Genomic DNA, 12,015 nt, shown 5'->3' with positions numbered 1-12,015 from the left:
GGGAGCGGACGCGGCGTATATTTTTTGATGAAGTTTATTTGTAAAATTGTAATTTTTATATTAAATAAATTATTACATTTTAATGCATTAATTTTAAGTTTTGAAGTTATTTTCTTTTCTTCTTTATGGATTAAAATTTTTTTAGAGAACCCCATCAAAAATTACTCATAAAATATATACCTACTGGGTTCCTAAGATATAGATTATTTTATTTTTCTTTCACATCTACGGTACATGTCACAATTAATTTTTAATAATTTTGAAGTGTTGATGTAACTTCGTGTCCGCCTCCAACCCAAGGCACTATATAATATTTTATCTCCCTTACAGCACGTCTGCCTTACTTTTGTATATGTATATATCGTAGTGTGTAAGTGAGACGGAAAGCGTGAAAATTCTAAATTAATTGATAGTGAAGGTGTCTCGCTCGCACACTGAGACCTGCGCACGCGCATCCAAACAAATATACACATTTTGGAGGCTATTTTTATATGGGAATAGATTAAGAATATTTTTAAGGGGAGTACGACGCTAAATATTATAATAAAATGGGGGTTTAGTGTCGATAGCAATTTAATTTCGTATAAAAATATTGGTTTAAAGAGATGCGCGTGCGACGAGGCTGGCGGCGAGGCACTAGTGCCTTATACAGAAGTCTGTTATATTGAAAATTATATTATTATTATAATTTATAATAATCCCGCGACGTTTGCTCGAGCGATTACATTTCACCTTCCTAGTTAATAAAATTTGGGTATATCAAGTATTCAATGATAAAAATATATTAAATAATAATTATTCTTAGCGTAAGTCGTATATTGTCGGAATGTATACTGTGTGTATAAGCGTTTTTTGACATTATTATTACGAACAAAATGTTGTGTAATCGCTCGTGTGTACGACGCCTAAGTGTAAGGACTCATATGTAGGAGCTAGCCTAGATATAAGTACAGTAGTATAAGTTTAGAAATAATTTAGTCTAAGCCTATTTGGACCTGTCCCATATTTATAAAAAAAATATAGAATTAATAGGTCTTAATAATAATCAATAAAAAAACTTGGATCGTTTTGTAATGTTTACATAAACGTCGGAACTATATTCTATTTTCATCTATTTTACAATTTAATTCTATACTATTTTTAATTATTCAATCTATCTCTTTCACTCTTTCTTCCTTTGATATATTCTATCTCTTTCACCCGTCCACTAGTGCAACCGTTTATGGAAACATAGAAAAGGGCACCAAATGTACTTAAAACCAGTTTTCTGGATATTTTCCATTGCTCAACATGTAACATTCCAATTTATGATTATTTAATATTATTAAAATATATAATTCTAATTATTGTTATGAAATTTTACTTAATTATTTTTAATTCAATGTGAGTATTCTAATGTATTTTTATCACTATAATTATTGTATGAATAATTTATGATTACTTAATATTTTTGTAAGGTGTGCGAATAGCATTATATACCTATATATTATTATATACTAGGAGAGGGACTAATACCTGTATGACGAATTTTAAAGTATTATATAGGTCAAGTTCACGGTTCGCGATTACTTTTAACTTAAAAACTATATTTACAAAAGGGCTCTTCCTTTCGCTTCGTTGTAAAATCTATGCGAATCGATTCGAGTCTCATTCATGATATAGCCCTTTATTAACTTTATTCATCAATGTTAACCGTAACATTACTTAGTTTTTTCCTTCGTTACATCATTTTCTTTAAGTCACAACATTTTTCAAAAGTAATTTTATGTCGAGGCTTAGTCGTGAGACGATATCGTATCGGAGCCGGAGCGCCGTGAACTCGTCCCAAGCGATGGGTTAACATTTGTGATATTTTCGTAGTGTTCTTCGCGACCGAACTTTACGGTCATTCCGATTGTAAATACATATTATTTATTAATAATTAATTAGTGCAAATTAGTATTTCTAGTGTAGTAAGTGTGCTTAATCTGGGAAGTAAGATTTAGTGTTATAATGTTGAGGCAGCTGTTCGGTTGCGAGCAATGTTACCGTCCACTGAGCGAAAGCAACTATTCATTTGTATTAGAATAAGTTTATCGGCCTTTACTCATTAATAATAAATAAACAATAGACTTAAAACGATATGGTTGTTTTATTTATGATTCTTGATCCTAATATCTAGAAACATTTTTGAAGTAATGAAATGGCATATGAGTAAAGTAAAAGCCTATAGTGGGTTCGATTCGCTTTTAACACTATGTTTTGTAGCTAGTAAAAAATATCAAATTTAAATATACCTAACATAAACAATGTAATCATGTAAATGAAGCTGTTCCCCGCGGTTTCACCAGCATTGTTCCGCTCCTGTTGGTCTTAGCGTGATGATATATAGCCTTTCTTGATAAATGGGCTATCAAACACCGAAAGAATTTTTCAAATCGGACCTGAGATTAGCGAGTTCAAACAAACAAACTCTTAGCTTTATAATATTAGTATAGATTAAAAACTACTAGGGACAATTAGTCCCTAGTACATACATACAAAACTTAAAAATATTCACCATTAACCACGAAGACCTATTATTATAATGTATGTCAGATTTCGTAGTCCCATAAATGCCATGCATATAATTATATTAGTCGTAAGAAGAATATTTTAGCGTTTCCCTCATAGTCATATCAATACAATACCGATCAACGTGGATACTCGCCACCACCTCTCGCATATTACACTGGCAACAACTGACTAGCGCAATCTAACGGAATTTCTTTGGGATTGTCTGAACTGTGAACATATAAATATGTTATTGAGGGCAAAACCGAATACCTACGAACCATGAGTTTTCCACTAAATAGGAACTACAGATAGATTTAACAAATAACAAACATACATAGATTTAAAATAACATAATTTGTTATGGGACATGACTCCATGGATTTCTACCTTTCATATAAGTTCCCTAGAACATTTTAACATAAGTATTAAATTAAGCATAGCTAAGTAAAATATTTGATGCCTTGAGAATTTTTTATCATAAAGGGCACTCATGTTGATCTTTTACTTTAGTAAGTCGGAAAACAAATTCTTGTGTGTACGTTAATCTGTTTGTAAAATGTAAATATTTTCTTAACTGTTACGAAACAAGAAGGTTCTCATCCTTTTCTCATCAGTAACTCTCATGCATTTCAATGAAATAGATCGATTTAAATATTTTGTTTTGTAATACAAACATGGTTTCAAAATTGGCTGCCCTATCCCGTAGAATTCTGTCTCATACTAGCAAAAAAATGTAGCTTTATCATGTACGAGGTTTCATGAGGTTTCTCACTTTGCGTACTGTATAGTGGTGAATACGCAGTTTAACTTTAACTTAACGACAATTATTATCTATTTGAATTTTTGAATAGAATTAATCGAAGAAAAACTACCGGATTGCTGTCTGAATTCAGTATGTTGATTTTCGATCAGGCCCTAATTTGCAAATATAACTGAAACAATTCCTAATTTTAATTTTACGTGTTCTCTTTATAAAACTATGTATGGCAAAAAGTGCGGATTGAATTCACAAGATACGATCTGTATCATTAAAAATCGAAAAAAAAAACAATGTGCGGCGTAACATTGAAATTGTGTGTATTTCTGTCCTTTCTGAATTAATGTCCTGCCTATGTAGTTAGGTAGTAGAAAGTTTCCAGTGTATAAACTAGAGGGCGTTATTACATTTTTTAGAAATTTTTTAGCTAGGTTGATCTCTAGAGGGTGATCTAGATTCGTTCGTAGGTACTTCGTTGATATTAAGCGTAATGATAAAGTTTAATTGTCCGTGCAAATTACTGAATATCGAATGGGTCTGTCAGTTGTTTTTTGTATGTATCATTTCGAATATCATAGCTAGTGCTTGTGATACCATTAAATTGGTCGAACTAAGAATTCAAATAAGCAGATGCGGCAATTCAAACATTCTATCGCCTTTTGGTGCAACATTTCTATACTAATCTGTTTAATTACAGGAACTTTTTCTAGTATAGCCTCCAATACTGGCACACTACTTCATAGTAATATTTATAAGGTTTAAATAAATAGGTTGTAAGTTATAAATAAAACAGCGCCTAGTTCTAAACACGTCCTTTATTCAAATATTGTACAGGTTGTTACAAGACTATGTTACAGCAGCGCTCGAGCCGCTCCGCCCGACTCGCTTGCCGGGAAATACATCGCAAATAAACATTACGATGTACTTGACGACATCATACATCATCATATATATAAATAAATTTAATACTGTATACAATATAATTTCATAAACAGGTCCCAAATAAAAATACATTATATTTTAACGTAACTACTAAGGCTTATGACTAACGGACGGTCCCTATATTCAATCTACCTATTTGTAATTTCTTAAAGTTTAAAATTTTCACGTTTTGAGATTATAAGTAGATTGAATATAGAGAACGGATGTAAACAGCTACCAAACGAAATATCGATAAATCAATGCTATTTACGCAACAAGCTTCAACTGTAAGTATAAACATCAAATATATAGTAGGAAGTAGTAAAAACTGTCGATATCAAAGCCCTACGTATCGTTGTTGTATCGACAACCATATTGTTTTTGATAGAAAATATCTACAATAATATATCGATATTTATTTCTACATAACATCGTCGGGCGAGCGACGCTGGCGACAAAACGGCAAGCCTCAAGCTGTCGTAAAGGAATGACTTAGATATAATTCTCTATTGCATTTGCTTCACGTGCCGTACACACGAACGATTGTAGCTTTTTATTTGGAAGATAAAATTGACGATACAAACATAAATGGATAGACATATTATTACTTATAAATTTATACTTTAAATTAAATAGACATTCATAAATTGTAAACGATACAAATATTATTTAAAATACAAAAAAGTCAAATATAAAACATTTCTTAAAATCAAGTGGCGTTACACCCGCTCGTGTGTACGACGCCTAACATTTCTCCCACCGCTCGGTGTGTACGAGCCCTTTGGCACTTCTGAAACTACGTCGATACGAAATCAATTTGGAGGGATTCGGAAGAATCAGTTCGGTACGACGATGCGCAGGCGCATTGTATCCGAATTTTTTAAAACACTGCAAATTATTATACTCAATATTCATTATTTATTGTCGCTTATAAAAATTCGAAGGAAGCAGCATAGACCAAAGGGTATAAAATTCTTATTATCAAATATTTTAATACATTTTCAGCGCAGTATAAAACTCTTTAAAACATTTAATCCCTGCCCTCTGCACATCGCCGATATTTTTTGGACGTTGTTGTTCAACTTGGACGTCATCCCTATACAAAATTATAATCCCCTCAATAAAATTTATTGAAAAATTTTCTTCAGCTATCACTTCCAATTAGATATCTTCCAGAATTTTTTCAAAATAACAACATACATTTTATCATTTTAAAGCATTTTTCATACACATTGTCAAGTGCTAACATTTTTTTAATTTCCCAAAAACCCCATAGAGATAACGTCCCAGTGGAACAATCCCCTAGTGTACGACACACCTAACTACACACTGACTTAGCACCAGTCAAGTGAGCACATTCGTTTTTAACCAACATAACAAAAAGGAGGACAGACGTCAACGACAAGAGAGGCGGAAGCACGGCATACAAAATTATAAATCACCGACCGACTTCAACATTCGGACGACGCGCGTTGAAAACAATATGTATCGATATATACATAGATATTAGAAAAAAAAAAATCAAAAAAATCTTGTAAAGGGAAGAATTTTTACTAAATTACCAGATTGCTTCCAACGCGCGTACACCCAAATGCTCATATTATATACAAAAATACACCATCAAATAATCAAATTATTAAAAAATACAAGAATCATTCACATATATACGATTACACAGTGCGGGGCGCTTGCTGGCTCTATTAGCGAACCGGCAAGCGAAATTAGTCCCTAAACAAATGAAACATACAGTTATAATTCGTTTGGAGTCGATTTAAACATAGGAACGTGCACATAGATCGTCAAAGTATAAATTATCTTACAATACAAAACATAAGTCGTACAAAATGATTGGCTTCGCAATCGCTAACTGCCATCGAAGGAGCGCGTGAGATCCGACACGAGGATTTTAGATTTTTTTTTTATTATTTTCATAAATCTCGACTAGATTATCTCGAAATGCCAAAAGAACTTGTATTTAAAACAGTTATTACAAAAAAATCCCCTCGATCGACTTCGTCGTAGCAAACATTTTGTCGTGAAAATTCTCATGTCGTATCTTACATAAAAAAAAACAACGTTAAGTTACACATAATAAAACATATGGCATAATTTATAATACATTAAAAACAATAAATATGCATTGCATCGTCACGCCACGCCGCTACACATTGTCATGTTGCATTTCAAACTTATTTTAAATAAAAATACAGTTTTTGGTAAATAACTGAACAAACATAAAAAAAATCGTTTTATTTTGAATCGCCACGGAGAGCCAATCAGAGAGCGCCACGTCATCGATCGCTTTCCCATTGGTCAAACGCCAATGATTAGTTATTTACCAATAACCACAAACAATACTTTAATATATTTACAATTTAACGGAGAAATTGTAAAAATATATAATTTATGTTGCATTCTCCAGTGCTTTCGTTCTTGAGATACGCTTTTAAATCATTTATTATTATTGATTTTTTACTAAAAATCAATTTATACCCTCAAAATATAAACATTATTCCATATTTCATATTCTTTCTGGGACAATTATTTCTCAATCAAAATTTTGCATAACATTTCTTCCATTATTCTAAAAAATCTCTCCTATATTCCTCTAGGGAAAATACTTTTAATTTAAACTTTTACATACTTTTAACGTCCATTATTTATTTTCAAAGAACAAAATCACGTAACATACTTCAAGCAACATCAATACTGCTAGTTAGGTGCTCGAGCCGGTAGCGACGTGACGACCACCATACACAATAAATATCGACAATTATCCCATACACACTAACTAGAGCCGCACGTTAAGACCGCACTGACACTGCAACACGGTGCAACACGATGCAACATGGAGAAACACGCTGCAACATAGAGAAACACGCGGAAACACGTTTCAACACGCTGCAACACGTTTCAACACGCTGCAACACGGAGCAACACGCTGCAACACGTTTCAACACGCTGCAACACGGAGCAACACGGAGCAACACGGAGCAACACGCAGCAACATGCAGCAACACGCAGCAACACGCGGCAACACGGTGCAGGTATCAAGTGTCAGGTCTGTGCGGCGCGCGCGGGCCCGCGCTCTCACACCGTTGGCTACCTGGCAGAAGGGATCCTTCATTAATCATGGTTAGGGTCGGCTCGTTGGTAATATTGTATTTTATTAACATATCAGGAATATTACAATATGATGAATAGGGGGAAAATAAAAATAAATGTTTAATATGTAAATATAGTGATAATAGATGCTTGCTCTTAGAAATATGACAAGATTTTATATGTTTGTTTTATTAGGCTAGAAAAGTCCTGCTCCTTGTGGCACCCTCATCATACTCCCGCGCAGGTACCGAACCACACTGTTATAACAAAGGAACACTCTCGGCCCCAGCCCCCTGCAGCACCCCAGTCGTCACCTGTGGTCGCGCGGGTGCGGGTGCGGGTGCGGGTGCAGCACGACGCGCTGGTAGTCGCGCCGCGCGAGCTGCTGCCGCTGCCGGGAGCCCAGCTCCGCGGTGCCGTCGCGCGTTATGAACAGCTGCAACCCCGATGCTAGAAAAGAAAAAAACATATAAATGAGATAATGGTTACGAACAAAAAAATGTCAAATTCAAACAAAAGAAAGCAAACTAGTAGTCGAATGTTGTTAAAAGCTTTATAAGAATCTAAACATCGTTCCGGACATAAACTTGCAGTTTATCACTGTTACATGTCCAAGTAGACTTGCGCGAGCATTTACACGTTTAGTCACTTGCGCAAGTCATGAAAATTCTATTGCTAGTGGATACGTCGTATATGAAATCATAATCTAAATGTTAACTGTAAAATGTCAAAGTAAATTGAACCCTATATCCCACACATAAAATCTATAATATACTCACTCTCAGCAGCGTCGTCGACCGCCTGCTTCAGATCGGTGGCGGCGAGCAGCTCGTCAATGAGAGAGTCCGGATTCACGCGCGTATTCTCCACGCGACATGACACCGCGTGCTGTTGTAGGAAAAATAATTTAAAATTAGTTAGTGTGATGGTGATATAAAAATGTTTTTTTGTGAACTACCTTCACATTTCTCCGCAGTTGATTTTTTTTTTCGAATTTTTTGTTGAAACAAATTAACCAAAATGTTGACAATCGTATGAGGACAGTTTTAAGTTAGTGGGATTGTGTATCTAGTTATTATTGATGTTTGAAGTACACAGTTCGTTTTTCTGTATGTTTCTTTGATTTTATATTGTTTGTTGTAATGTTAGTCGTTATTTTTGTATACAATTGGTTGCGATGTGTAGGTACTATGTGCACTATCAGCTGTATATTGTCACGTTGGTTTTACACGTCTCGTTTTTTTATTGCCATAATAACACAAAATCTGGCAAACGGTGCAACTTGTTATTTTGGCGGTACATATCTATTATAAAAGAAAGTCGTGTTAGTATACACTTATAAGTCAAGAACGGCTGAACCGATTTAGCTGAAAATTGGCAGGGAGGTAGATTAGAGCCAGGAGAAGGACATAGGATATAAATATGTACCACGGGCGAAGCCGGGGCGGACCACTAGTTTGTAATAATTGATCAATCTATGCTTTATAAAGCTCGTCGCTCACCTGCGTGTCATCCTGCGGCGGTGGTGCGGCGGCTCGCTTGCGGCGCTCGAGCGCAGCGCGCGCGCGCTCTAACGAGCCCGACTCGGACGCGGACGCGGTCAGCGAGCCGGAGGACGGGTTCCTGCACGGACACGGGACGTTTTACTTGTTTTGTGGGCGGTCAGGTAGTTTTGGGTTGTGAAAAGGGGGGAAAACGCAAAAAAGGGAAAGTATATTCTTTAAAAGTAAAATTTAGAATTATCAAAAGGCGTAAAACTAGAAATATCGATTGTGAATAGATATCGCTCTTTGAGAGGAGCTATAATGTTGCATGTTAGGTAAAATTAACAAAATGGAGGATTAGAGTAAAATTAAACCAATTTGTACGAATACAAAATGTATCATACAATAACATAATAGGTACATATTTCCTGAAGGAAACAAAATTTATTGAGATATAAAAAAATACACAATAAAAATAAACATGCACTTGAAAGCCGTCGACATGCACCGCTGAAGCAAAAGCAACCAGATAACATGCGCATCACAAAACAGAAAACTCATATAAAAAATAATTGAGAAGAAAAATTGGCAGTGTCCTATACATTTGTTGACTAAACTTCCTACGTAAATTAAAACTTTTTCAAATAAAACAATCCACAGTTCTAGAGATATAACATTTGTTCAAATATTAAAAAAGGATCTACATTATAAACAAAATCAATGCTTATACAAATCTAAAACTACCCACAATTATATGAAAAAAATAATCTGAAAATCCATTAGCATCAAAATCCTAAGCTAAAATTAACAAGATCAAAGAATTTAAACATAACTTTTCTATAAAAAAAAAAATATTTGTCTAAACGCCAAAAAATCACTGATCACAACATCAGCACGTGACAACATCTATGTAAAGTGAACGAGACGCTTGAACCAAAATATTATAATAATAATTTTTAACAACCATTTGGTCTTAATAAAGCAACAAAATCTTTCAAAATTGAATCTCTGTTTAACAATGATCAAGTAAAAGTTAAAAAAAAATGCATACGACATCTCTTTTTATATTTTTCATTCAATCATTAATTTAAATGAATAAGTTCTCTTCTTCGATTATATTTATAATCGATTTATCAAACATCATGTATCAACACACTAAAGTTCCTATTTGTTAAAATTCACACTGCACTTATTTGCAGCGTTCAACCTATTTCTTTATAACTTTGACTCAACCAACATCAAACACTCACACCCCTAATGCACGCTATAATATTTTTTTGGTTGCAAGCGTCCCGTCCCCCCAGTACGCAATACGCGCGTGTACTGACAGCGCGGAGCTCGGGCGGCGCGGCAGCGAGTGCGACAGCGAGCACGCGCCGCACGACGCGCACGCGCGCCCCGCCTCCGTGCCGCACTCGCGTCTGACGTCACACCACACGCGACACGTAGCGACACGTGGTGACACGTGGATAGAACCGGAACAACACATTGCACACGTTAGATTATGATGAATTGTTGCGCCTTCATGGTAAATGGATTTTTATAAAACCGCAATTTTTTTTTTGCGATTAATATTAACAGATTTTATGTTATGTCACGTTAGGTGGTAACATAAAATCTGTTGAACGATTGAAGGTTTTATAAAAAGTTTTATCTAGTCGATGATATTTATATCGAACAGTTAGTACATATCTTATAGCTACAAAAATCAAACGTAACAAAAACTGAACATAAATTATAAACCATCGGCGAGGACCTGAAAACGACAGTGATTATATCCAGCAACCCACACCGTGAACACCGGAAGCGCATTAGAGTGAAACGTGAAGAGCGTTAGAGCGGACGGGCGGGCGCACTCACCTGGCGCACTCGGCCACGCTGTGCCGCAGCAGCTCGGCGCCGGCCTTGGGCGTCGACGTCAGCGGCTCGTTCAGCGCCCTGTTCGACACGCTCTTAAACCTGTGCCTCACGTCTATCCGCTCCATCTGGTCCTCCGTCTCCGAGGGTATGCAGTAGAACTCGTCCTCGAGACACCCGGACAGCCGGTTCGCGACCAGCGAGTTCTTCCTGTGCGCGAGCGGCGTCAGGAACGGGAAGTTCGTGAACAGCTCCTCGTTCTTTCTGTTCTTCTCGACGAGCGCCGGGATCGTGTTTAGTGACTTCTGTTTCAGTATTTGGAAGTTCGTGAGCGGCTGAACGACTGAGGAGATCACGGATACGGCCCGTTTCTTTTTATCGAAGTAGGTGGGCATCGCGAAGGAGCCGTCCTCTATGACCGTGCTGTCCGGGGTCCGGTATTCGTCGCTCGCCGGCGACTGTATGTAGCGGGGGATGACGTCGGGCTGCGCTGTGAGGGTCGCGTTGGGGGTGAGGTACGCGTCGGAGGGGGTCGAGTCGGGGGAGAGGTACAGGTCGGACGTGTCGGTGAGGGTGCGCTCGATGACGAGCTTGGCGAGCCGGGGGGCGTGCTTGCAGCCCGCCCGGGGCACGTATAGCGTGGTCGTGGTCCTCGTCGTTCGCTCTACGCGTAAACTGGGGGGCGGGGTGGGGGGAGGGGAGAAAATAAAAATAATTCAGTAAGCGAATACACAGGCTTAATGTTAGTGACGTGCTGACACGGTTGTTAACAAGCTGGGGCTGTACAGCACAGGTTCTTACAGTAGATATATTTAATTGTCAATGAAGCGCGTGCGAACATTGATAGTTCACGATATATACGCAAATTTTTTATTACATTTAACAAATTTGAACATTTCTCTTCGAAAGAACACAAACATGCTCTTAATATCGATTTGTATATAACACCTTATATCCATAACCATTATTGACTCGTTTTTAAAGTCACCTCCATGAAACCCGGTAGAAACATAAATTTAAAGGAAAAGAAAAAACTAAAAATAAATAAAATAATAGATAAACACATCATTCAACCATTTTGTTCCCAATCACAGCAAATCACATTCACCAGGAACCAACAACCAACGGATGCAATGTGAAGGAACAAGACGTGATACATTTTAACTAAGTCCTTCGATTTCTTAAAATTTAGTTTATATACATTGAGTATATTTTATTTTAATATCCTATTATTCGTTCACATCGCAACCCACAACACACAAATATTATAACAGATTTATAGAGATGATCAGGTTACGGATGCCAAATAGCTATAGGGAAACGTTACTAAGTAAGTAAGAAAATGGAGGGAACCGT

At 36.5% G+C, this 12,015-nt stretch overlaps 1 protein-coding gene across 4 annotated transcripts in view; it reads right to left on the bottom strand.

Moving 5' to 3' along the window:
• Positions 1–7,180: 7,180 nt before the first annotated feature.
• LOC149909287 (uncharacterized) overlaps positions 7,181–12,015 on the bottom strand; it is an 81,084-nt gene continuing 76,249 nt past the window's right edge. For 2 of the 4 annotated variants that reach the window (XM_090119008.1, XM_090119015.1), the window contains exons 9-13: positions 10,663–11,334; positions 8,821–8,941; positions 8,098–8,206; positions 7,633–7,768; positions 7,187–7,315 (exon numbers count right to left, since the gene is read on the bottom strand). In XM_090119008.1, the coding sequence (XP_089975134.1) occupies positions 7,264–7,315; positions 7,633–7,768; positions 8,098–8,206; positions 8,821–8,941; positions 10,663–11,334 (1,090 nt within the window). In that variant the 3' untranslated portion in view covers positions 7,187–7,263. Of the gene's footprint in view, positions 7,335–7,632; positions 7,769–8,097; positions 8,207–8,820; positions 8,942–10,662; positions 11,335–12,015 lie in introns of all 4 variants that reach the window. The other 2 variants (XM_090119029.1, XM_090119023.1) reach the window with 2 other exon arrangements.

The sequence above is a fragment of the Colias eurytheme genome, chromosome 3 (genome assembly GCF_061535395.1).
Source record: "Colias eurytheme isolate Ceu_HAF_F1 chromosome 3, ilColEury1 Martin Lab GWU primary, whole genome shotgun sequence".
Taxonomy (NCBI): domain Eukaryota; kingdom Metazoa; phylum Arthropoda; class Insecta; order Lepidoptera; family Pieridae; genus Colias; species Colias eurytheme.
Note: the sequence above shows the minus strand (reverse complement) of the source record. Positions and strands in the feature narration are given on the sequence as shown.